Here is a 27,413-nt window from a genome sequence, read left to right as displayed (position 1 = left end):
ATCTCCCTCAACAACTTTAAAAATCTGCTATCCGAGCAGCTAACCGATCGCTGCAGCTGTACATAGTCCATCTGTAAACTACCCACCCAATTTACCTACCTCACCCCCCATACTGCTTTTATTTATTTACTTTTCTGCTCTTTTGCACACCAGTATCTCTTCTTGCACATGATCATCTGATGATTTATCACTCCAGTGTTAATCTGCTAAATTGTAATTATTCGATTTATTGCCTACCTCATGCCTTTTGCACACATTGTATATAGATTCTCTTTTTTTCTACCATGTTATTGACTTGTTTATTGTTTACTCCATGTGTAACTCTGTGTTGTCTGTTCACACTGCTATGCTTTATCTTGGCCAGGTCGCAGTTGCAAATGAGAACTTGTTCTCAACTAGCCTACCTGGTTAAATAAAGGTGAAATAAAAAATAAAAAAAGCATTCAAACCATTTGCTATGAGACCCGAAATTGAGCTCAGGTGTGTACTGTTTCTATTTATCGTCCTTGAGACGCATCTATAACTTGATTGGAGACCACCTGTGGTAAATTCAATTGATTGGACATGATTTGGACAGGCACACACCTGTCTATATAAGGTACCTCAGATGACAGTCTATGTCAGAGCAAAAACCAAGCCATGAGGTTGACATTTTTTTGCGTAGAGCTCTGAGACAGGATTGTTGAGGCACAGATCTGGGGAAAGGTACCAAAACATTTCTGCAGTATTGAAGGTCCCCAAGAACACAGTGGCTCCATCATTCTTAAATGGAAGAAGTTGGGAACCACCAAGACTCTTTCTAGAGCTGGCCGCCCAGCCAAACTGAGCAATCGGGGGGGAAGGGCCTTGATCAGGGAGGTGACCAAGAACCCTCTGGTCACTCTGAAAGAGCTCCAGAGTTCCTCTGTTGGGATGGTTGTCCTTCTGGAAGGTTTTCCCATCTCTGCAACACTCCACCAATCAGGCCTTTATGGTGGAGTGGCCAGATGGAAGCCACTGTTCAGTAAAAGGCACATGACAGCTCGCTTGGAGTTTGCCAAAAGGCACCTAAAGGACTCTCAGACCATGAAAAACAAGATTCTCTGCTCTGATGAAACCAAGTTGAACTCTTTGGCCTGAATGCCAAGCGTCATGTCTGGAGGAAACCTGGCACCATTCCTACGGTGAAGCATGGTGGTGGCAGCATCATGCTGTGGGGATGTTTTTCAGCGGCAGGTACTGGGAGACTAGTCAGGATCGAGGCAAAGATGAACAGAACAAAGTACAGAGATCCTTAATGAAAACCAGCTCCAGAGTGCTCAGGACCTCAGACTTGGGCAAAGGTTCACCTTCCAACAGGACAACAACCTTAAGCACACAGCCAAATGAATGCAGGAGTGGCTTCGGGATAAGTCTCTGAATGTCCTTGAGTGGCCCAGCCAGAGCACGGACTTGAACCCGATCGACCATCTCTGGAGAGACCTGAAAATGGCGGTGCAGCGACGCTCCCCATTCAACCTGACAGAGCTTGAGAGGATCTGCAGAGAAGATTGGGAGAAACTCCCCAAATACAAGTGTGCCAAGCTTGTACCCAAGAAGACTGCCAAAGGTGCTTCAATAAAATACTGAGTAAAGGGTCAGAATTTTTTAATTTTTTTAGTAATAAATTCGCAAACATTTCTAAATCTGTTTTTGCTGCTTTGTCATTATGGGGTATTCTGTGTTGGGGAAAACAATTGAATCAATTTTAGAATAAGGCTGCAACAAAATGTGGAAAAAGTCAAGGGTCCTGAATACTTTCCGACTGCACTGTGTATATGAGTGATGGGCTGTCTAGACATTATGGATAGAATATATAGTGTATATCTAAAGAATACATGGATAGAATAGTATATGTACATCAATAGTTGAATATGATGGCCTTGACTAGAATACAGTACATATGAAATGGGTCAACCTAAAAGTGACCAGTGTTCCATGTCTATGTACATAGCGCAGCATCCTCTAAGGAGCAGGGATGAGTAACCGGGTGGTTGCCAGGTAGTGACAGTGATTAAGTTCAGGACAGGGTACTGGGTGTAGGCCGGCTAGTGATGGCAATTGGGCTGACCACATCACCCTCTAGAGAGCCCTGCGGTTGCGGACGGTGCAGTTGCCATACAAGGCAATGTGATACAGGATGCTCTCAATGGTGCATCTGTAAAAGTTTGAGAGTATTAGGGGGCAAGCCAAATTTCTTCAGCCTCCTGTTATTGAAGAGGCGCTGTTTGTCCTTCTTTACTACACGGTCGGTGTGGGTGGACCATTTCAGATTGTCAGTGACATGTACGACAAGGAACTTCAAGCTGTGCACCTTCTCCACTGCGGCCCCGTTAATGTGGATAGGAGCGTGTTCCCTCTGCTGTCTCCTGAAGTCCACGATCAGCTCCTTAGTTTTGTTGACATTGAGGGAGAGGTTATTATCCTGGCACCATGTAGCTAGGCCTACTGGTTATTTTCCTGGCACCATCTAGGCCTACTGGTTATTTTCTTGGCACCATCTAGGCCTACTAGTTGTATGAATTTGGGATCTATCATCCCACAACTGTCCCAGAGTCAGTTTGTGCTATTTCTTTCTCTACAAGTTGATCAATAGAATAGGTCAACTTTTCTACTATAGGGGATAATAGACGAACAAGTACATTTAATTAAATGCCAAAATTGTGTATTTATTTTATTTAACTAGGCAAGTCAGTTAAGAACACATTCTTATTTACAATGATGGCCTACCAAAAGGCATCCTGCGGGGACGGGGGCTGGGAATAAAATAAAAAAATAAAAAAAATATCGTACAAAACACACATCAAGACAAGAGACACACCACTACATAAAGAGACCTAAGACAACATAGCATGGCAGCAACACAACATGACAACATGGTAGCAGCACAACATGGCAGCAGCACAAAACATGGTACAAACATGATTGGGCAAAGACATCAGCACAAAGGGCGAGAAGGTAGAGACAACAATACATCAGGCGAAGCAGCCACAAGTGTCAGTAAGAATGTCCATGACTGAAGCTTTGAATGAAGAGATGGAGATAAAAAAAACTGTCCAGTTTGAGTGTTTTTTTGCAGCTCGTTCCAGTCGCTAGTTGCAGCGAACTGAAAAGAGCGACCCAGGGATGTGTGTGCTTTGGATACCTTTAACAGAACGTGACTGGCAGAATGGGTGTTGTATGTGGAGGATAAGGGCTGCAGTAAGTATCTCAGGGCGGAGTGTGGTCTAAGAGGGTTTTATAAATAAGCATCAACCAGTGGGTCTTGCGAAGAGGTATAGCGAGATATATAGCCTAATGAGCCTACTCCTGTCTATACAGAAATAAATAAATCAACAGTGGCTGAGTTGAAACAAAATCAACTTTATTATTTTCTTTTATTGACTATTATTCTTGTGACTTTCACGTTCTGATAATCAAAGGTTGATTATCTACAAGGTCATGGGTTGGATGAATGTTTGGATATTTCACCAACGAGGTAGTGACAAACTATTTTGGTATTGGTTATTAAGGGTTACTAAGTTTGAGAAATACTTTGTTACGCCTTGTTGAATACTGTACGTGGTTTTGAGAAACAACTTTCTTTTTGTGTTTCATGCTGGTAGTTGGAGAAATCAGTCCACTGCTCTTTATTATTTTCATTGAGGGTTATCAGTCTGAAGCTACAGTATATCAGTGTCTGATTGTATACATTGACTATTGAGGCACCATACTATTGCTTTTGTTTTGGTGTGTTGACTATCAAGATTCCCGACTCTATACCACTGCTCCTAGTGGATGAACATTGTTTATGTTCATCCATAATATAATTCTATAATTCTAAAGGAAGAATAGGAGAGACTGAGACACTTCATATGAATGGGTGGAATTAAACCAAAGAATTCTAAACGTTTATCTGGACTCACTGCGTGGATTGATTAATAGAGGCCATGCTATTGCACTCTTATTACACTCTTACGCTTAGATTGTTATGAGTTTACTGGATGTACACTGAGTATACAAAACATTAAGAACACCTGCTCTTTCCATGACAGACTAACCAGGTGAATCCAGGTGAAAGCTATGATGCCTTATGGATGTCACTTGTTAAATCCACTTCAATCAGTGTAGATGAATGGGAGGAAGTGGGTTAAAGAAAGATTTTTAAGCCTTGAGACAATTGAGACATGGATTGTGTATGTGTGCCATTCAGAGGGTGAATGGGAAAGACAACATATTGAATTGCCTTTGAACAGGTAATGGTAGTAGGTGCCAGGCGCACCAGTTTGTGTCAAGAACTGCAATGCTGCTGGGTTTTTCATGCTCAACAGTTTCCCGTGTGTATCAAGAATTGTCCACCACCCAAAGGACATCCAGCCAACTTGACACAACTGCTGGAAGGATGGTCAACATGGGCCAGCATCCCTGTGGAACGCTTTCGACACCTTGTATAGTCCATCCCCTGATGAATTGAGAATGTTCTGAGGGCAAAAGCAGGGGGGATGAAACTCAATTTGAGGAAGGTGTTCCTAATGTTTGGTATACTCAGTGTAACGACCATGACATTCTGGCAACCTTGAGAAAAACTATTTTATAGCAGAGTTGTGCCTGTTGTTCACACGTGCATCTGCCCTCTCATTTGCTAGAATATTCCCACATGATCTGGCCTCCTCCCGCCTGCTTTTCACATGCATTTCCATCTTCTTTCATACTGGACGCAGACATAAAAATAGTATCCACGTGTTCATCTGACTCTGGGGAAGTACAGTACCAGTCAAAAGTTTGGACACACTGACTCATTCAAGGGTTTTTCTTTATTATGGTTATTTTCTACATTGTAGAATAATCGTGAAGATATCAACACTTTGAAATAACACATCGAATCATGTTATTCACTCAGCTTCCCTTTATCTAATATTAGGTTTTGGTTGAAAAAAAAGTGTACAAAATGTGGGAGCCAGAAAGGGGCAAATACTTTTTTCATGGCAATGTACATTGTTGCAATAGGTTTCACATACAAACTTTATAGCCCATGTCCGAACTCAGAATCAAATAGGCTTTGCAACAAAAAAAACATGGTCGCTGTTATAGAATGTTTATTTTGGTTGCCGATTTTCTGCATTTACTTAAGTTCCATGGCATCAGGTAGACTGATTTCAGATGTGTCCATGTAAACAGGATTATTAGGGAAATTGACCTTCTTGCAAAGCATGTAAATGTTTTAACTATTATATTAATCTGACTATCCACAATAATCGTATTATTGTGTGCATGTAACCATACTCATTGTGATCTGTATCAGGGCTGACCATCACTGGCAATGCAGAGACTACAGCTTTGCCTTATTTTAATCTACAAAGCTAAATGACAAAGCACTAAATTAGCGCAGAGTTTTTTTCATATTGACTGTAGTGTTTTGTGTATTAACTGTATTAACTTTTCTTTTAATAAAGATAATTTAGCCAAGTGCATTCTGTCTTGAGCTTTTGGTTTCACTGCTTAGGGGTTTGTCACCTAAGCATCATTCTCCTTTGGCTGAGAATGATGGCTTTTGGAATCTAATGACCTCACCATGTCTGATCTTATGACAAAATGTGTCATTGTTTCAATTCTATAGAGCTAAGTTCTCTAAAAAATCATATTGGGGATATGTAATTCCTAAGGAACACGCCATGTTCAATTTCATAGTGGTATGACACAGCTCTAATGAATTTGGCATAATTGGCTCAAGGTGAAGGAGCAATTGTCATTTGAGAGAATGGAGAAAGCATATTCTGTAGAGGTACGGTTTGACAACTGATATTTAAAATGCTTTGCACGTGGCTTTCTCAACATGGACCTTATCAATCAAAACATGTTTCAAGGGTGAAAGTTTCCCACAGCATTGCTTATTATCCACAACGTGGAGATCTACAAGATATTAGACTAATAGTTCCAAGGACCTTACCATAGACTTTAGAGGAGATGGTGTTGCACTTGGAGCAAGTCGTAATGACATGCATGAATCACATGTGATGTTGGGTTCGAAGAGTCGCCCTGGCCCATGGAGCCCGAGGAGAGATGTAAGAAGGTAATACCTTTGACCCTTTGTCAATTCATACTTCCTCAATTCTCCCCGTCCTTCTCAAAAGCCATTGGAAAAGGTAATAGGGGAGGGCCTCCATCACTTTGCAATAATGTAGCTATGTTTTTCATTTTACTGTAGCAGCACAATTGAAGCAATGCAAATTGTGTTCCCTCCCTCCCCAGGTAGCTGTGGTCAAGCCCAAAAACCGAACAGTGGCAGGTGGAGCGCATGGGACTATAGTCCCCCAGAGGTTGCAAGTCCTACATCAGGCAGAACCTATCCAGGAACATCCTCCTGTTGACGTAATTCTGTTTTTAACCACAGCTACAAATTTAAAGTGAATACATTTTAGCTTTATTTTATTTCAATGGACAGTTTCCTGGACTATAATGCACTTTCAATGAAGATTCTGTGTCTTCCCTAGAAACCCCTAAAAAAAAATCTTAAATTGTGTACCTTAGGTGCTAGTGAAATGCAATAGATGACCTGAAGGGGTGAAAGTAAGGTACTGGTAATTTACCAGGTATTTCTCTTGAAAGGCAGGTACCAGTTAATGAGCTGAACAGTACAGACCAAATTGTAGAGGAGCATGCACCTGAACGTGATTCCAGAACTGCGCTGGCTGAGTCAGAAGCCTCGAGCACCATAAGCCAACCAGTCAAGCAGAAGACAGTCCCCATCAAGGATCATGATCTCTTTATCTCAGAGTCCGAAAGCAATTCAAATATTAAATTGGATGCATTGTTGGCCTCGTCTGACTCTACATCTGACTCATCTGAAATGTCTGACTCATGACTCTGACTTAATCTGAATCCAATTCATCTGACCCCGAGACAGAGGCATAAACCTGAATGAGATGAAATTAGCTCTAAGGATCAGTACTAGCACTGCATAATGTAATATGAAATTATGGTTGTCTTGTCCAGAATAATTTACATTTCTTTATGAAATTATGTGAAGCCTCGAAAAATAATGCTTTTGAAATGCTTATTTGTCTGGCTGTTCTGAAGATTACATAACTTGGGTCCACCTATAGTGCCATCAGAAAGTATTCACACCCCTTGACTTCTCACATTTTGTTGTGTTACAAAGTGGGATTAACATGGATTTAATTGTCATTTTTGTTAACGATCTACACAAAATACTCTGTCAAAGTGGAAGAAAAATTCCACTTTTATACAGTATATTGATTAGATAAGTATTCAGCCCCCTGTCAATACATGTTAGAATCACCTTTGGCAGTGATTACAGCTATGTGCCTTTCTTAACATGCTGACCAGACCGGACACGTCGCGTGCGCCGCAAAATAAATTTAGAAATCCATGTTATTCAATTATTGCACCCACACTGCTCGCGCGCCAACGAGCGTCTGCGACGCCAAGGGATCAAATAGAACTAATTTCTATTTCTGACGCAGATCGCACTGCAAGTCTTGCCTCTCCCATCTCATTGGTTTATAGAAGCAGGTACCCAGTGCCATCTCATTGGTTATACCCACGTGGGTGATTGAAAGACAAAATGGTTTGCCGGTTGTCGTGGTAAAAGTGTAGATGCCATTCACCATATAAATTCAAAGATGAAAACGCCTGGAAGGAGGAGAGATGACTAGAAACGATTCGGTTGGCCGTTGTATGTGGATTAATTGTCGGAGTAGAAGACATTGTGCATTTCAGGTAAAGTAACTCATTTATATCCCAGGACAAATTAGCTAGCAACAGCAAGCTAGCTAAATAGGACAAATTTTCTAGCTAAATTGCCATACATGTTTAATGCTTTTCGACCTGTACCCAGATTAATGTAATTGGTTGAGTTTTTGACATTTTAACCTGCGTGTCGTGATCGCGTTTGGTGTAGGGGGACAAAATAATGTATGCACGATAGCGCGCAGCTGGTTTGGGTTCTGTGTAAGAGCATTCCAAACCAGGATTGTACAACATTTGGCCATTATTCTTTAATCAAGCTCAGTCAAATTGGTTGTTGATCATTGCTAGACAAACATGTTCAGGTTTTTCCTAGATTTAAGCAGATTTAAGTCAAACTAACTTGGTAAGCAACTCCAGTTTAGATTTGGCCTTCTGCTTTAGGTTATTGTCCTGTTGAAAGGGGAATTCATCTCCCAGTGTCTGGTGGAAAGCAGACTGTACTAGGTTAACCTTTAGGATTTTGCCTGTGGGGGGGTTAAACCTAAATGTATTTAGGCTTGCCATAAAAAGGGGTTGAATGTTGATTTCAGACATTCCAGCTTTTCATTTACGCAGTATGTCAAAAAACAAATTCCACTAACTTTTTTGGGGTATTGTGTATAGGTCAGTGACAAAAAAAATATATATTTAATCAATTCAAAATTCAGGCTGTAAAACAAACGTGGAAAAAGTCAAGGGGTGTGAATACTTTAAATGCACTGTACACTTTCATTTGGGTCCATATGCCCCGATACCTTTTCTTGTGCGAATAACTAATTCATGGGACATGAAGAGTGATGAAGATAGCTATGATGCCTTAAATATTTAACACCTTTGTCTCCGTTTGTTCTGGACAAATAAATGTACTATGTATTAGCGATTTGCGTCAATTCAAATCTGGTATCAGGACAAAATGTGATTCAGCGTCACCGAACATACTTTAAGTATTTTTATTAAACTCAAGCAATAAATGGTAAATGCAATTTTCGTATATACGGGTTCTCTGTATCACCTCGCAGGGCAGAACAGAGAACTGGCAGGATGTAAGTAAACAGCTGTTCTTATACAGTGATAGACGTAGTTCCAACCCGTCTGTTAGCCTATCACAGTAGAGGCTGAGCGTGGTTTAAACTTGCTCAACCTAACGCCGGCGCTCAGACTGGTCCCAGCCTCTTGGCGCTCCTTGGTGTCCGGCGCTGTTTCTGTGTAGATTATGCTCCCACACCCCAGAGACTGAGGTCAGACAGTTCTGTAACATTGTTTGAGCTATTTGCACCTGCATAGAAAGCATACTGTTCTCACTCAAGGTTAACCACAGCTTCTCAGCACACTATCTGGGGCACAATGTTACTTTCAGCACACACAGGCGCCCAGGCTAACAGTTACTAATATTATATCACATGTGATATAGTATTGGGTTATAGTGCAATAAACACAGATTCTCACATATGCCATTGCTTCTGTTCTGTGCCAAAATGTGCATGCTCCCAGTCCCGCGAAAATACAACAGCCCGTGGTTAGCGGTTGCTGAAACCCCATATGTGGAAGCACTCGGAGCGCACGTCATTAGTTACCACAGCTACAAAGTCATAAACCCCGCCCATTTCTACCAAATCTATTTTTCAAATCTGACTTTAAATTCAACCACATGCCTAACCTAAATCGAGATCAAAACGTATGTTTTCATTATTTATAGTCAGTTTTGACTTTGTGGCTGAGGTAACTAGTGACAACACTCGCAGCGTCAGTCAACTAGCCGCCATTTCGCATTATCCGGACAGGAGCCTGACCTAACCTTATGCCGGGAATCGTAGTTTTTATTTTTTTTAAACACCCTGAAATCAGACAAAATCGGCAACGTGCACCTTGGTGAACTATCGAACGGTAAGTATTTACATGTGTTAAATGGTGAATTCACGCGGATAGTTGACTTTTGTTCTGGCTGTGTTTTTAAAACAATGTGGAAAGTGGTTAGCTAGCTAAGTAACGTTAACGTTACTCCTAAGAGTCCTACTCGACATTTTGAAAATTAATTCCAGAGTTTGCTAGATATTTTGCGCCTGGAGACCAGGCCGGCGCCAATGGAGTAGTTCCACTAACGTTGCGGAAGCTGTGTGACATTTCAGACGAGAAACGCATGACAAAGGTTAATTAACGTTTGCTAGCTAGCTTATTCGCTTTAGCTAGCAACCGGTTACGTAGAACTATGGCTAGCATTGGCTACGCGGCGTGGATGTCTCGTGTATGGGCTGGTTAACGGGATTGCAAACACGGAAGTCTTAACATCGTTAGTTAAGTCAATTACATTTAACTGACATTCAAGCATTTCTTGGCTAACTATTTAACTAACGTTAATTGTTTCCAAGTACGTTACAGTAACGTAGTTAAGCTGCACTCGCTGGCTTGTTAAGCAATGCATTGGAAGCTAATTAAGTAGCAGCCCGTAAGAGCTTCGCCAGAAAAAATATCGTTGTGCACAAATGCACATGTAACGTTAACTACAGTAAGTAACTAGTTGGTTCTGCTCGAATTGGTAGTCCAACAACTCAAACCAAATGTTAGCTAGCTAACTGAATGTAGTTAATGGTAAACCAATGACTCCCAATTAAGTTAAGTACCAATATGTTCAGTATAATGCCTGGTGTCCTGACAAATTGTTCAGGCACTATAGTAGCTAGCTAAAACAAGACCATCGACGTAACATAACTGATGGCTTTTATCACGTTAGCTATTTGTCTTCATTGTAGTAGTTTCGTGATTAGCATGAGAATAGGTGGGTTGATTTGTCACCTGTGCACTAAACTTGCCAGGACAATGAATTAAATGCTTCTCTGTATGCAATGTTGCGTGGAAACCCCGACGTTTAATTACATTTAATTCTAAAAGTTGGACAGAAATTAGCTTTTGAATCAGTCCCGAATGTTGAATAAAATTATATTTTAACATACTTTACCGGTTGGTCTTTTTGGCATTAGGAATGTATAACTACATCAACTTTTCAGAGCGCTGGTAGTGCATTCATATTCTAGAGGCTAAAGAAACGCACACCTTTTTAGGCGAGGTGCTGGCTAAGGGAGTGGAACACTTGAAAAAATAAAGGAGAGCCGCACAACCTAGGAGCTCAGATGCAAAAATATTTATGGCTAACGTTTCGACACACAAGCTGTCTTCATCAGGGTATAATGACAAACATTGCGGGATGACTCATTTATATAGTGTCAAAAGACACACAGGTGTTTGTAATCATGGCCGGGTGTGGCCTGATATCATTGGTTAATTCTCATATTAAAATAGCATACAAAAAAACATAAATGGATAGCGTACGATCATAGATACAATTTGGCTACATAAGTCTACAAACATTTACAATATCATAATCACAAGAATGGCTTCAGATCAAAGTCTGAAGGGTCTTTAAATTAAAGATCCAAGCAGCCTCTCGTTTTAACAATAAATTGTCGAGGTCACCCCCTTTCCTAGGGAGGGTGACATGTTCGATGCCAATATAACGTAGAGACGAAATCGAGTGGTTTCTTCCAAAAAGTGGGTCGCAACTGGTATGTCGAGTTTTTGCGCCTAATGGTGCAACGATGCTCCAAGATGCGTACTTTTAATTCGCGCTTTGTTTTACCCACATCATTTTTTACCACAAGTTATAAGTTATAAGATAAATAACTGCCTTAGTGGAGCACGTGATAACACCTTTAATTGGGATCTGTTTCCCTGTTTGGGGGTGTTTGAAGGATCTACATTTATAAGTGCCATTACACTTGTAGTTTCCATCCAGTTGGGGAGCAAATACACGTTGTGCAGGGATATCTTGGGGTGGTAAATCAGAGTTTACCAGTTGATCTCTGAGGTTTCTGCCCCGCGAGAATACGGGGGCAGAAAACACATTACCGATACTATCATCGGATCTTAGAATGTGCCAATGTTTGTGAACGATTCCCTTAATTTGTTCAGAGCACTTTGAATAGCGGGTAGTTAGAACGCAATAATGCTTATTTTTGCAATGTTTTGAATTTTCTCAATGGCAGTATTAATCTGACCATTTTTGTACCCCCTCCTCTTGAATTTTCTTTGCGTCTCAGCCATATTTCTGTTGAAATCTGATTGTTTTTTACAAATTCTTTTGATTCGACAGAATTGGCTGTAGGGCAAACTGTTTTTCAAGGGAAGTGGGTGACAACTATCAGCCCTCAACAAACTTACGATCAATATACCGTTTCCAAATACTTATGTTAGGCAAGAAAACATTTTTGAAAGAATTGGAAATAGAATGTTTCTCAATGTAACCCACATACAAATTAGCATAGTTAGGAGCCATGGGGGATCCCATAGCAGTACCCTTCGCCTGAAATTAAGAAATCATTCACCTGAAGCATGCGCACAATATAAAAAAAATATGCAGGAGATGCATGCGTGCTTGTTGAGCTCGTTTACATGGTTCTGTGCATGCTTCAGAGATCTGAACACTACCAGCACTTTACAGAGTTGATGTAATTGTACATTCCTGTGAATATATTGTCTCATAATTGCTGCCGACAAAAGGACCCACTGCACAGACAAACGTTAAAGTACTTTAAAATATAATTTTATTAAACACTCTGGCTTGTAGAGGGAGGAAACTTTCCTGATTCAAACACTCATTTCTACCCGACATAGTATTAAATGCAATTCAACTTCGGATTTCCAGGCAAGCAATGATGAAATGCCTGAATGTTATGTTTTGCTTATTTGAATTGGCTAAGTGCAGTAGGTGCTTAAGTTATTGGAACAGTCATTCAAATAATTTTACTCATCATTGCATTAAACAGATGGCGACCGATCAGATGACCGATCATGTAAATGGGAATGGTACAGAGGAACCAATAGACATAACTGAAGTGGACACAACTACAGCTGAAGTTATCCATTCAGACAATTTCCAGACTTTATTAGATGCTGGTTTACCACAGAAAGTTGCAGAAAAACTAGATGCAATTTACATATCAGGTAAGTGCATGTTATGCATAACCTAACTGTTTTTTGTTGTTGTCGTGTTCTTCCTTTTTAGTTTGTATTTCTATTAGAAACTTGTATTTATTTACCTTTGCAACTTTGTGTGATATATTTACAAACAAAGCTATCCCCACCATAACAAAGAACTGTGAATTTGAATCCATTGTTTCTGGGTGGAGTTGATGAGCTTTGCTATGGCTAACACTAATTCTGCTAATAGGTTATGCATGTATAAACTACACATTGACACATCCAGCCCAAAGCGGGAGCTTTAAAATATGCTTTGTAGTTGCTAACCAAAGTCCCGGAGCATGTCTTTATTTAAGGATGGAACTCTGCGAATCCTGGGGGGGGGGGGTGTTGTGTTGTTGTCTTGATATGGTCTTCAGGGGGCGCAAATGAAAGCGTAGGGGGGGTGTTCAGATGTCTGAATTGAATTGTGCATGTACAGCTGACCTGGTTCATGCAGTAGGATTAATGCTTTGGTTGTGGGTGCAGTTAGCGAGATACTTTTTCCCTCCTTTGATGAGCTTGTTCGTGTGTATTTCCTTGGTTTCTGTAAGCATAAATCATTATTCTTCAAATTTTATAATGTACAACTAGCCTGGTAGGTTGCTATTTCTAGCAATGGTGACATTTTTTTTTTTTTGGTTGTCCACATGATGATCTCTATACTCAAATACTGGAGCAACTCATTATTGCTGTGATGGTTTACCGCTAAGATCTGATTGGACATAATCCCATGAGTTCTTTGTGATTTCATTGGCAAACAGTGGTTATATTTGAAATGTCACCCTTCTACAGGCCTGGTAGCGCACAGTGACCTAGATGAAAGGGCTATTGAAGCATTGAAAGAATTTAACGAAGAAGGTGCTCTACAAGTCCTGCTTGATTTTAAGGAAAGTGATCTGTCGCATGTGCAAGTAAGTGGCCGCTGCGTTACACTTAGTTGAGGATTATTTAATGAAACGCAGGGAGTACTAAAAGCGTAAACTTTCCTTTTCAGAACAAAAGTGCCTTCCTCTGTGGAGTAATGAAGACTTATAGACAGAGGGAGAAGCAAGGGACCAAAGTTTCAGATCCCACGAAAGGACCAGATGAGGCGAAAATAAAAGTATGTCAACACCAGGAAGGAAGTTTACTCTTTGTAGAGATGAAGGCATGCCTCTTTTCCAATATCTTGGCATAGCAGATTGTAAGAGTCTTGCTCATTTGTTGGCAGACTTGATCTTGACTTAGCTCGTCAGAGTATTATACCAATGTTACAAAAGTCTGTCAGTTTAGGCTACGCGGTCACATTTTTTGCATAGGTGATTTATTGTGGTTGTGTGAAAAATCAAGCGGTGTCTGTGTGTGGTTACAGCAACATGAAATATTTTTATTTTGATAATGACAGGCTCTGCTTGATAGAACCATCTATACACTTGATGTGACAACGGGTCAGCGGAAGTATGGAGGCCCCCCCCCTGCGTCTGTGTATTCAGGTGCTCAACCCACTATTGGAACAGAGGTAAGGTCTTTATCTTTCAGTGAACAAACACTTTTGAATAAGACCATCAAATGTCGACAAATCTCTGTTTGGCCTTATGATGACGTTTGTAATTCTGGAGTGACTCTTGTTACACTGAGAGCTTACCGCTAAGATCTGACTGGGCCAAATAAAAAAAATAAAAAATACCGCTCATCTCCTTGATTCCCATAAATATTTTACATTTCCAGAACTGACTACTTTCTTAGCTGCTCACAAATGTTTTTTCATGACTTGTTTCATGACCTCCCTATGCAGATATTTGTTGGGAAAATTCCTCGAGACTTGTTTGAGGATGAGCTGGTGCCCCTCTTTGAGAAGGCGGGACCTATCTGGGATCTACGTCTAATGATGGACCCCCTGAGTGGCTTGAACAGGGGCTACGCCTTTGTTACCTTCTGCACTAAAGAGGCTGCCTCGGAGGCTGTAAACCTGGTCAGTGTATCCCCATGCTTCCAGTTATGGTCTGTCTCTTCAGCCTATCAGTCAGTTTGGAAGTATGAACTTTGGCATAGTCTGTGCCATGGCTGTTTCATATTTATCCTTGTCACACTGGTTGATGAGTTCCTCTTTCCCCAGTGTAATAATCATGAAATACGCCCCGGCAAACACATTGGAGTGTGTATATCTGTTGCCAATAACCGGCTGTTCGTCGGCTCCATCCCCAAGAGTAAAACGAAAGAACAGATTGTGGAGGAGTTTGCTAAAGTCACAGGTAAGAAAGATCTTTGTTTATGGGTGAGATGGGCACTTTTCATTTGATTAAGTCAACAACAGGTCTTGTAGTTGTAACTAAATACATGATCACATTTTGCTCAAACCTCGCTTAACTTTTTCTATTTCTAACAGAGGGTCTTAATGATGTCATACTGTACCATCAGCCAGATGACAAAAAGAAGAACAGAGGTTTTTGCTTTTTGGAATACGAGGACCATAAAACTGCTGCTCAGGCCAGACGCAGGCTAATGAGTGGCAAGGTGAAAGTGTGGGGGAACATGGTTACTGTGGAATGGGCAGACCCCATCGAGGACCCAGATCCAGAGGTTATGGCCAAGGTAAGTGATCTGCTGACTACAAAGTGATGAAACACTGGAGAAACAAGGTGTTATGTCCCAAAGGGCACTTAATTCCCTATATAGTGCACTGCTTTTGACCAGGGCCCATTGGACCTGCTCAAAAGTAGTGCACTGTATACAGTGCCTTCAGAACGTTTTCATACCCCTCGACTTATTCCACGTTTTCTTACAGCCAGAATTCAAAATGGATTAAATAGATGTCTCACACATCTGCACACAATACCCCATAATGACAAAGTGAAAACACATTTTTAGAAATGTTTGCAAATTTATTGAAAATGACAGCCGTTATCACATTTACATATGTAGTCGCACCCATGTTATAATCACATGTTAGAACCACCTTTGGCACAGATTTGCAGCTGTGAGTCTTTCTGGGTAAGTCTCTAAGAGCTGTGCACACCTGGATTGTACAATATTTGCACATTATTATTTTTAATATTCTTCAAACTCTGTCAAGTTGGTTGTTGATCATTGCTGGACAGCCATTTTCAAGTCTTGCCATAGATTTTCATGCTGGTTTTAAGTCAAAACTGTAACTGTAAGCAACACTGGAGATTTTCATTTGATATATTTCCAACCTGAAGTCTCGCTTTATAGGCTTGCAGTTGATGCTTGATCAACCTTGGATGTCTTTCATTTAACAAAATACAACCACTAGTCTTTAAGTGGGTGCAGATCACACTGATGCCTGTGTGTAACCCATGTAGTTGAAGTTCTTAACACGTTTCCCATTGTGCATTTCAACCCACAGGTCAAAGTTTTGTTTGTCCGAAACCTTGCGAACAGTGTTACGGAAGAAATACTTGAAAAATCCTTCGGCCAGTTTGGGAAACTGGAGCGAGTGAAAAAGCTGAAAGATTACGCCTTCGTTCACTTTGATGAGAGGGACGCTGCAGTCAAGGTACTTTATATTGAGTGATAATATAATGAGAATACACTGTGGTAAGTAAATGATAATATAATGAGAATACACTGTGGTAAGTAAATGACATTGAGGGTGTGTAATTGTATGATGACTGTAGTTTTCCATCATCTCCACAGGCGTTGGCTCAAATGAATGGCAAAGTTCTGGAAGGAGAGCACATTGACATAGTCTTTGCAAAGCCCCCCGATCAGAAGAGGAAGGAACGCAAAGCTCAGAGACAAGCAGCCAAAACAAACATGTAAGACATGTCTTTATAAAATATATTTTTTGCGCCCAATTTGAAATTGGTGCATGACTGATTGATTCTAAAGCCTTGTTTACACTGCAGGCCCTAATGTTCACATCTGTTTTGTTTTTCAAATCTGTTTTGAAGTACTGACTGTCAAAATTGCAAGGTACAAGTGACCAAATCAGATTTGTGGGTGTTCAGATGGAAGTTATTTGCTGACATGGCTATGCTAGTTGTCATAGTAATGACGGGTGTGTGTGCAGTGGTGTAGGCTGTTTTGGCGGTGCTTGTGCTTCCTATCAATCATTTGTTTGTAAACAGTTAACAAGCTAGTTACCTACAGTTTGTTCTTGTCAAACTGTCAACAGAGCAGCTAACAAGCAACAAGATGTGCCTAATAACAGTCTAAAAAAACATTTGGGGGCAAATAAATCATATTTTACCATTCAGAAAAGTCGCATGGCCAGGAATCAGATTTGTATCTGATTTCAAACCACCTACGAAGGTGGTTTAAAATCAAAGTTTATTTGTCACATGTGCCGAATACAACGGGTGTAGACCTTACAGTGAAATGCTTACTTACAGGCTCTAACCAACAATGCAAAAAAGGTATTAGGTGAACAATAGTTAAGTAAAGAAATAAAAACAACAGTAAAAAGACAGTGTAAAATAACAGTAGCGAGGCTATACACAGAAGTGAGGCTATAACAGTAGCGAGGCTACATACGGGCACCGGTTAGTCAGGCTGATTGAGGTAGTATGTACATGTAGATATGGTTAAAGTGACTATGCATATATGATAAACAGAGAGTAGCAGTAGCGTAAAAGAGGGGGTGGTGGGTGGCGGGACACAATGCAGATAGCCCGGTTAGCCAATGTGCGGGTGCACTGGTTGGTCGGGCCAATTGGGGTAGTATGTACATGAATGTATATATGAAGGTTTGAAATGTGTGTTGAATTATCTGATTCCATGTGATTTTTGGCTGTTCAGCCTGCAGGAAAAGTAACAGATTCTAATGTGATATGTATGAAAATTGGATTTGAGTCACTTTAAACTGCCAGTGTGAACAAGGCTTTAGTCATCAAATCAGAACAATGAGTCCATGTGTGTTCAGTGCCTTGAACATTTTTGTCAGGTTCTGCTTGTTTCTCCCATAGGTATGATGATGATGATTATTATTACAACTACGGCCCCCCTCAGTTGCCCCCTCCCACAAGAGGCGGCCGAGGTAGGGGAGGTTATTCTTACCCACCCGACTATTATGGCTACGATGATTACTACGATTATTATGGTTATGATTACCCCAACTACCGCGGGGGATACGACTACGACTACTACGGCTATGATGACTTTCAGGCTCCCGCTAGAGGAAGAGGGGGCAGAGGTGCACGGGGGGCATCCCCAGCCAGAGGCAGGCCAGGCGCTCCCAGGGGCAGAGGTGGCTTTTCCCCTCGTGGTGGTCCAGGATCAAGCAGAGGAGGTGTGCAACAGAGAGGCCGCGGCGGGGTACGTGGTGCGAGGGGTGACCGCGGTGGAAATGTAGGAGGAAAGCGCAAAGCTGATGGGTACAACCAGCCAGATTCCAAGCGGCGCCAAACCAATAATCAGAACTGGGGCTCTCAACCCATTGCTCAGCAACCGCTCCAAGGTGGTGATCGTTCTGGTAACTATGGTTACAAATCTGACAACCAGGAGTTTTATCAGGATTATTTTGGGCAACAGTGGAAGTAGAACATTAGGGTTTTAATTCCAAATCCTTTTTTAGAGACTTGATCTGATTGGCCCTTAATGCATATAGTTGCCTCACTTTTTTCCCAATTTGGTGACATCTGGCAAGATTTATTTTGTATATATTTTAATAATCCGCTTGGATTTGAACAGTAGTCACACTTCCAACTGTTTTTGGCTAACTGGTTTTTATTCTTTCAAAGTTGATTAATGCGATTTCCATAATCAGGTTTAAACATTTAAAAATGTGCAATCATGTGATCCAGCTGTTTTTATTTGGCTGTAGTTTTATGTATGTTTTTAGTGATTCCATGTTTTAAGTAGCTAACAGCAACTAAAGTCTCCTAAACATGTACCTATTTAAAACAAATGAAACCACAATTTGTATGTTACAGAAGATAATGCTAGGAAATGGCGTGTCTTGTAAAAAATCAAAGAAGAAAAAAAAGACTAGTCCTATTTATTGGGCTTTACATTTTGGCTTGTATTTTTTTGCTATTTGTCTGCTTTAATAAACATACACGCAGAAGTGTACAAAACCTCAAATTGTGTTTCAAATTCATGTTTCGGAAAATTCTCTTCAAATTACCTTCAAATTTAAGGCTCCTTGTGGAAGAAAATAACTAAAGGTTTGCCTATGTTTGCCACGTGCAGCAACTTCACTTTTGCATTCCATAAAAAAATGTATTACTTATTTTAGTAGTCGGCTTATTCCACAATTGAAGTGTTACGTATGTGTAGAGACGTTCTCCATTTGAGTTAAGTTTTTTGATTCGAGACCGTATCTCAAAAATTCTCGATTTAGATTTCACAATTTCGTAGCCCAAATTAAATGGATTCCCGTTTTAAAGAAATGTCATAAAGTGGAGTCTTTCTCTGATGGCCAGTTCAAATATATCCCTTTGGCTATTAAAAAATTAGTCTGTGAAGATGTTCTTGTCCCCGAAGGCTCTATCTCAAATTGAGCAACGATGGGAATAATTGTCATGCATGAACTGTCTGTACATAGTGCTTGTAGTTTGGACATAACCCCCAATCTTTCCATATCCCAACCACTTGACTGGTCACCTTTAAAATAACACAGCAAGGCCACTGTTCTGCTCTACCTTTTCCTGACGGCATAGCCTTGTTGCATGTGACGCTGAAGGGTGTAGACGTCTTGGTGAATGACTAGAACCCTTTGCTTTTTCCTTACTCAAGTTAATTTGTTTGTCTTTAATGTGCATTGGACTGTGTTCTGTAGTTACTTGTGGGTAGCTAGCTGGATGTTATGTGGTCATCTGTTGTGATCTATCTTCTAATTGCGTCCTTTTGTTACCTGACTAGCAGGGAAAAGTGGTCGAGGCCGGTCCTGACCTGTCACTATGAAGACTGACCTGCTATGTGGGGTTATACTGGAAGCTGCCAATTGAAGTGATGGTAAGGTCAACTCAATGGTCCAATGATATTCCAACTTTACAGGAGCATATCTGCCAGATTAGAAGATAATCAAAAGGGCAAACTCAAGACACTTGTTGCTTGGACTTTTTAGACCGTTGCTGCAAATAGGGTTTTCACACCTCTGAAAACCTCTCTCAAAGCTAAGGATCGGGATCATATTCTGCACATATTATTTTACATGCGCATGTTCTTTTACGCACACTTTGTAGCTGCTGCTCACACTCCCCTCACGTTTCTCTTTTTACTCACCCTCTTTTGGGCCATGCTGATGTAGCCTATGTCTTTCTCATATTTCTGAACAGCTGAAATAACCCCAAAGTGATTTGATCTAACGTTCCCCAAAATATATTATGAAGGCTGTACAACCATTGTCTGTTGTAACGGATATTGCAGTTGCACAAGCAGGACACAGTCCTTACACATTCATTCCATTGGAGAAAAAACAGTCAGGTTTTTGTGTGAAGTAGGCTAATGCTTTATAGTCATATCGTAGCCACAGCCAGAGTTCCTGGGGGGAAAAAGAACACTACTACTTTGTCTGCCTGTCTGCCTCCTGCTTAGCCAATGCTTGTAATGATGAGAAAATAACATTAAATCGCTAACTAGACTGTGTCTCTGTGTCTTGCTTGTGTTTCATATGCTGCCTAAATAGCTGCATGGAACTACCCACTTGAGTTTTGCTTTGGGGCAAAAAATTATCTGCGTTTCAACCACACCCAGACCCTACTAACTACTAATTTGCGTTTCAATTATCATGCAAGTACCGCATGAGTAAGCGGCCTAGCTGTTCCAACTCTGGACAGTTGAGCATGTATTTTGACCCGTAACCAGTGTCTGACAATGGGCGAGTGTTTTGCATCGCCCGGCGCGTTTATTATTGCTTGCGTCGTTTTGTCAACTACTGCTTAGACTGCCTACTATTTGTCATAATCTTCATAGTATGCTGCCATATCGTAGCGATGATTGCTGGAAAAAATAACTAGCCAATGTTTGCGATGAGAAAATAACATTAAATCACTATTTTGACTGCCTGTGTGTCTTGCTCGTGTTTGATATTCTTGCCTAAGTAGCTGCATGTTTAACTCGGCAACTAAAAAGAACATGGACTCGCTAGACTGCTTATGTTTGCAACAGACAACTGTTACAACCGACAAAGTTTGTACGAACATGATGGCTGCATGTAACACCCCTCCTGAAAATAATTACATTAAGTCACGCTTGAGGCATGGGTGGGTGAACATGTTGACCATGTCTTAAGCATAGACTAAAAAAACATATATCTCAGTATATAGTGTAGGCTACAACATTAAGTGGAAGCAGCAGTGGAGCACTGAGCAGACATTACTGTGGGCAGCAGTTACGTAAAAAAAAAAAGATACTGCACATGTGCAGAAAGCTCATTATCCATGGCAAGTGTTCCAGAAAATCCTAAACCACAGCCACGCCTTTGTTATTATAAGCTTGCCACCTCCCCCATGTCTCCAAATAATATGCCATTTTTAAAATGACTATTGAAGATGTTGAGTTCCCAGTGGACTGTTCATCCCGAAATGTAGTTATGCCTTTTGCACTTTGTCTAAGTTTGAAGTGGCTCAGAGGAGCTTGACGCCAATGTATATTTTGATGCATAATGCAGCTTTACGATGGAATAGACATATTTAATTCTGTTTTGATTTTGATTGGCTTTAATATAATGTTTAGCAGGTTTTTAGGTTTAACCACCTGGCATAAATGGTCAGGCATTCCAGGAAAGTGGTTATTTTCAGAACTTGTCTTTAAAGGGTTGGTTAACTACCTCAGTACAGAGGATACAACTGCCCTGTCTACTGTAAGTATGGAAACGTAATTGATGAAAGCAGGGCTTGTTCCACATACTAACAAGCACAAGGGCAACAGCAGAGCACATGTAGTTTGTTTATTATAGGTGCTGCATGCTGTTATTCTAACACTGCCAACACTCAAGCTGGGCATGTTAAATAATCTCATGTAATGAGTGAATGAAGGAACAAACCCTGCTTTCATATGGTTTGAACTGCATTGGCTATGTGCTTATTCATATAATGTATTTACAGGTTGTATAATAGTTCAACATAATAATTCAACATTCTTGTAAAAGCTTGAAGGAAAGACATGCTTTTTTCAGAAGCATTGCATTGTCCCTTTTTCATTCTGGGATAGGATAGTAAGTATTTTGTATATGATCCATTCCTTTTGGTTGCCTGGAAACCCAATGTAGCATTATATGCAATTCAACATTGGGTTTTCAGGCAACCCATTTGGAAGGTTGCATTCACATTTAAGTTTGAGAGCCATCAGTCTACTTTGTGTACAGAAATTTGCCTAATCATGATGTACTGTACAACATGTACAACATGAATATCGATCAGACATCTATGAGCTGCCTTTTTGTCACATTTTAAGTATGTGACAAGTGTTTTGAATCTGCATCATGTTGAGCATGTAATTAGTATCTGAGTTAGCTGGATATGACTTGGTTTATCCAGTTCAAATGGGATACTGCAGCTTAAAAAAAAAAAATGTATTTCCTGGATCGCATAAAGGAGACAACAACTTAATCAGGTTTTGTACACAATTGACTCTGAAAAGCTGTTACCAGTTTAAACAGTTGTTGGTGGCTAACAATTGTTTTTGCATTCTTGCAAATAAATTGTTTTATACTGTTAAGTGAGGTGCGTGAAACTTATTTAAAAAAATAAAGGTCTTGATTTTCATCCCTGTCTTATATTTTTATATTGTATTTGATCAATTTATGACTATTCGTCCAACATAGTTGTGTACATTTAAATGTAGATTTTATGGAAAAACGCAAACAATTCAACCTGCTGCTTTGTGCACCACACCTTGGTATGGAACTTACGGCAATGGAATTAATTTCTTCACGGAAGTTCGTGTTACTTTCAAACATACTATTTCGTTTAGGAAATTAAATAGTTTATGATTATGAATACCAAGCAATTACCAGCTGAGACTACAGTACTAAAGATTTTCCAGTAGCTTCGCCTATCCCTCCCTCTCTGGTCTGCTGGCACTTCCTGTGGTGAGGATTAGAACCGGAAGTGGCGACCATCGGATTAAGGGAACTCGATCTGTCAAGGAAATCACACAATACTTTCTGAAATGGGAAATAACAAAAGTGCGAACCATAATTAAAAGGAAGAACTATCGTTGAAGAAATTAGATAACAATGTGAAACCTGCACAAAGTTATGACATGGTTCGCTGTTTGAAGTACTAGTTGATGGGATTATATTGTGTATTAGTAAATAGCTAAAGTCGCGAGCCTTCCTTGTTAACTTTAGCATACGCATCAAACGTTATATAACGTTAGACCTAGCGAGTACATTTTAGCTGGTGTTATGGGTTACTTGTTTAGGGTGTCCATATAGCTTTTTAATGTTTACTTCAACAGACCCCATTGTAAAATGGAACGTATTCGAGTTTATCTGGAGAATCTGAAGCAAGGACTGCAAATTGATGTCCTGAGGGAAGTTGGACGTCAATACCCTGTCTTTTGCTTTCTTCTGGTTTTCATGTTTTCATCAACTATACTTCTTAATAGGTAGGTTTTGTTGACATACAGTGGATATTTGTTCATGTGGGATATCGAATATTTTGACTCAGTCATAATGTCACTTGAAGTACCTGTAGTTAAAGTTCTCTTGCTCATTCTGGAGTGTTAGTTCAGCATCCTGTCTTAACTCATAATTTCAGAATGTTTCTTTTTTAGTTCCGGTATTAACCAGACATCTAGCTATATGTGTCTGACCAGGTTTTTCTTCCAGGTATCTCCACATTCTGATGGTGTTTTGGTCCTTCCTGGCTGGAGTGATTACATTCTATTGCTCCCTCGGCACAGAATCCCTCCTGCCCAACATCCTCTTCACCATGAAGCCCAAGAACAAAGTAAGTTGAATGTTAAAAACACTAAAACCAGTAGTTGGAGGGCAATGCAGTGTCACTCCAGTGGTGAAGTGACTCAGTTGCTTAACTTTTCTAACGGTCAGTTCCCATTTGTCAGTGGGATATCCAAAAGTACGTTTTGTAGCTTTAGGATCTACCTCTATTTCTACAGCAGCAGGAGCAACAGGAGCTGTTTCCATTGGGACACAGCTGTGCAGTGTGTGGGAAAGTAAAGTGCAAACGTCACAGGTATGTCAGCACACCAGTGATTTTAGGGTTGACTCATAACCCGCAGTCCCTGCGCCTGCGTGTTAAGGGTCATTAAATATTGTGTAAGTAAAGGGCGGGTCACGGCCAGGTTTTATAAAGAGAAAACAATGCATAAAAAATTCATAATGTATTATTATTGTACAATTCATCTCTATAGGCTACATTGAGGTTTTTCTTAATTGATTTTTATTTTTGGTGTTAGGCCCAAAAGCTTAGGTTTATACGCACTTAGGCTTATAACTATATGTGCGCCAAATACACTTCAATTGCCAAAACTTTTCTGACCAAGTTCCCAAAAGCATAACGTTGATCCACTGATGCAAAGAGGACTTTGTCACAGTTTAATTCAATAATGAAAGCTGCGAAATGGAAAGTTGAAAATAAAGAGAAGGGTGGGTCAGAACAATAGCCTAATGTTTTGGACAGTCACAAGACAGGGTCATCAAATATGGCACATGAAAGGAACTGTACTGTTCAGATGGGTTAAATATAATATTAACTGAAATATGGACATTGACTGTAGGTCTATAACCTCTCACATAGCCTAATATAATATTAACCGTAAAATCATACACCAAATGTACATTTTGACTCTAGCTCCTGTTTCCTAGTTGTCATGTGACTGGAGTATGGCTGATGTATTTGCTGCCAAGGACTAAGAACACATGTAAACAGACATGAAAGTTCTGTGAGCTTACACATTTGGGGCTGCCTTTGAGATCACTTGACCTCCTGAAGGCATCTTGGACTGAAGTGTTTGACACTGCCTGAACGTCACTAAGGAGTTTTTCCATTGGGCTCACAAAGCAGTCTGTTGCGAACAGCTTTGATAAAGGGCACTCGACTTGGAGCATTAGCAACCATATTCTGAGGACCTGGCACGTACTTAATGTCAAAATCATAACTGGCTAACTTGGCCACTCTGCGTTGCGCGCAACAGTCCAGCGTCAGCTTGGTCATAATGTGAGTAAATGGATTGTTGTCAGTCCAAACAGTAAAGACATGACCTTTCAACCAGTGACTGAACTTGTCACAGATCGACCACTTCATTGCCAGGAACTCTAACTGCTAAGCTGGGTAGTTCTTCTGAGACAGACAAGGACTTGCTAGCAAATGCAATGGGTCTGGCACAAGTTTCTCCGTCTTGCAAATGTGACAGGACAGCACCAATGCCGTCCATGGACGCAGCTGTCGATAACATGAACAGGCGGGAGAAGTCAGGATGTGCCAACACCACCGCGTCTACCAGAGAGGTCTTACATTTTTTGAAGGCCTTCTCATGTTCAGGTGTCCAGTCTGCGACGCTCAACTTTCGACGCTGAGGAGTGCTTTACTTTCTGACGACCCTTGGGTTTTCTCTTTGATCCAGTCAATGAGAAGAGGTTTGGCTATTGCGGAGAAACCAGGCACAAAGTGTTAGTAGTAGTTTACCATGCCAAGGAATGAACTTAACGGTTTCTGTGAAGGAGTCACCATCAAATTCCATCAGATCACCAATGCTTATCTTAGGGATGCTGTCGGCTTTATTAGAATCTGTAGACACACCATTTTCATAAATTATATGACTTGACAGACTTCCTGAGAAAAAGCACTTCTATGGGGCCAACTTCATGTTGTGACCATCTCCAAGGGTTCCAAGGCCGTCTTCTCGTCTGGGCCAAAGACCAACAGATCATCCAAGTAACACAGCAAACACATGAAGTTCTGATCTCCGAAGATACTGGCCATCATGCGCAAGAAGCTTCCAGGGATGTTACAGGAGACCCTGACGTAGACGGTTATATTCAAAGAGCCCCATAGCTGTTGTGAAGGCTGTATACTTCCTGACATCTTCGTGCAGTGGCATGTTATAGAACCCAGAGGTGAGATCCATTGTGCTGAAGAGAGAGTTGCCGCCGAGCGCAGCCAAGAAGTCCATCTAGTGCGGGAGAGGATGTGCATCTTTCAGGGTCTTCTTGTTCAACCAGCGGAGGTCTGTACAGATACGAAGGTCTCAATTTTTCTTCTAGACTAGCACCAGGGGAGATGCTTACTCGCTTGTCGATTTCCAAATTAGATCTTTTTCCCCCTTCTCACTCAAGACCTGGCGCATCTTCTGGTATTGACATGGAGGCACTCTTTGGAACGGAAGCCGGAACTGTCTATTGTCGGTCATGCGGATTCTGTGAACAAATCCTTTAGCTTCTCTACAATCAAGATGGTGACGTGAAAAGATATCGTCATAGCGCACTACTAGGTCAGCCAGTTGACTCTTGCACTTCTCATACACATCACGGGCTGAGGTCCAAAGCACTCAACTCCAGCAGTCTTAGCTTCTCTTCCGTGGAACGTGTCTCTTGTGGCCCATCACATCGGACTCAGACGTGGCTTGAGGACAGCTGACCAGGTGGACTACACTGTTCTGGTTCGGTGACTTGTATGTCCTCCATTGCTACACATGGGAAGATGTCTGCAAGCTTTACATTGCGCTTCAGCCACACTGGACAGCCAGACGTGTTGATCAGCTTCAGTGGGACCCATCTGTCTCCCCACACAGGCGTAACAATCCTTGCCAACATGATCCCCCATAGTGCTGAGCGAGACGTAGTAGGTTCTGTCATCACCGCGCTGCCAGGAGACGCAACAGTGGTTTTTGTTTAGCTTTTCCCAAACCAGATACTCGCGACCACGGTCAAGGCAAATGGCTGAGTTACATCTCACTGTTCCTATCTCGTTAGAGATGTTGTCGCCTCTCCAGTGGTTGATTCCAGCTAACATGGTGAGAAACTGCTCAGATTCCATGTCGTCTGTGATGCAGGGGGCCGAGACTGCTTTCCAATAATTGTCACATTGTTTTGATTCACGGAGGATGTGCTTGATCACGTTGGTTTCCAGTATTAGTTCATCATGTTGACCTTCTACTACCAAAGTTGGAACAACCATCTTGCATCCATAGACTTCAATGTTTGTTGAATGCAGACTTAGGCCTCATAAGGAGTCCTCCACAGCCAACAAGTACGACATCTGAGTTAAACTGGCTTTTCACATCAACTACCCCAGCATCTATAAACTTCAGCTTAGCCATCTCACTCATTGTGCACGCCATTGACCCACTGTCAAGCTTAGTACCGAGAGTCACTTTGTTACCAACAGGTGTGTAAAACAGGCTTTTGCTTCTTCCTACTATATGTGTGTTCTGGTACACAACATATCCAGTCATGTCATTAGAGTCTTTGGCTGACATGTATAGAGCTTCGGCATTGGGAGTATCTTCATCTTTACCTGTACTGCCTCCCTCAAAACACAGACTGGCTAGTTTTCCTCAGCCGGACTGGACTGTGACAAAAGCCTTGGGCATGCATCTCTCGTGTGACCAGGAGTGAAACGGAAGGAAGCACATACACTCTCCCATGCAATGAGACTGTGTTGAGTGCCTAGTATCATTACACACCCTGCAGGCCTGGTCACTGGTACGATGTTGAGACCTTGGGTTGTGTGCAGGGGGGTTGTGTTCACTGGAACCACTTTTGTCGCTGCACTTTCTCCATCATTAGTTCCAACATGTCC

The 27,413-nt window shown here is 41.1% G+C and overlaps 2 protein-coding genes across 15 annotated transcripts in view; both read left to right on the top strand.

The window, feature by feature from the left end:
- Positions 1-9,381: 9,381 nt before the first annotated feature.
- Positions 9,382-20,284, top strand: LOC111973409 (heterogeneous nuclear ribonucleoprotein Q). 7 transcript variants are annotated; one of them, XM_024000778.2, is made up of 12 exons: positions 9,382-9,630; positions 12,564-12,741; positions 13,552-13,670; positions 13,754-13,861; positions 14,144-14,257; positions 14,534-14,710; positions 14,855-14,990; positions 15,125-15,330; positions 16,106-16,255; positions 16,396-16,517; positions 17,667-18,157; positions 19,567-20,284. In XM_024000778.2, the coding sequence occupies exons 2-12, from the start codon at positions 12,564-12,566 to the stop codon at positions 19,590-19,592; spliced, it is 1,827 nt and encodes a 608-aa protein (XP_023856546.1). In that variant the 5' UTR covers positions 9,382-9,630; the 3' UTR covers positions 19,593-20,284. The 7 variants fall into 7 exon arrangements, with proteins under 7 accessions (XP_023856546.1, XP_023856544.1, XP_023856543.1 ...); XM_024000776.2 differs by having other exon boundaries at positions 19,564-20,284; XM_024000775.2 differs by having other exon boundaries at positions 17,667-18,172.
- The window catches only part of LOC111973408 (sorting nexin-14), a 32,380-nt gene continuing 24,557 nt past the window's right edge, over positions 19,591-27,413 (top strand). For 4 of the 8 annotated variants that reach the window (XM_024000770.2, XM_024000768.2, XM_024000769.2 and 1 more), the window contains exons 1-3: positions 22,743-23,256; positions 23,480-23,600; positions 23,770-23,846. In XM_024000770.2, the coding sequence (XP_023856538.1) occupies positions 23,120-23,256; positions 23,480-23,600; positions 23,770-23,846 (335 nt within the window). In that variant the 5' untranslated portion in view covers positions 22,743-23,119. Of the gene's footprint in view, positions 19,657-22,741; positions 23,257-23,479; positions 23,601-23,769; positions 23,847-27,413 lie in introns of those variants that run through there. The other 4 variants (XM_024000765.2, XM_024000763.2, XM_024000764.2 and 1 more) reach the window with 4 other exon arrangements.

Source organism: Salvelinus sp. IW2-2015, linkage group LG14 (assembly GCF_002910315.2).
Source record: "Salvelinus sp. IW2-2015 linkage group LG14, ASM291031v2, whole genome shotgun sequence".
Taxonomy (NCBI): Eukaryota; Metazoa; Chordata; class Actinopteri; order Salmoniformes; family Salmonidae; genus Salvelinus; species Salvelinus sp. IW2-2015.
This window is presented reverse-complemented; position numbering and strand designations above follow the sequence as displayed.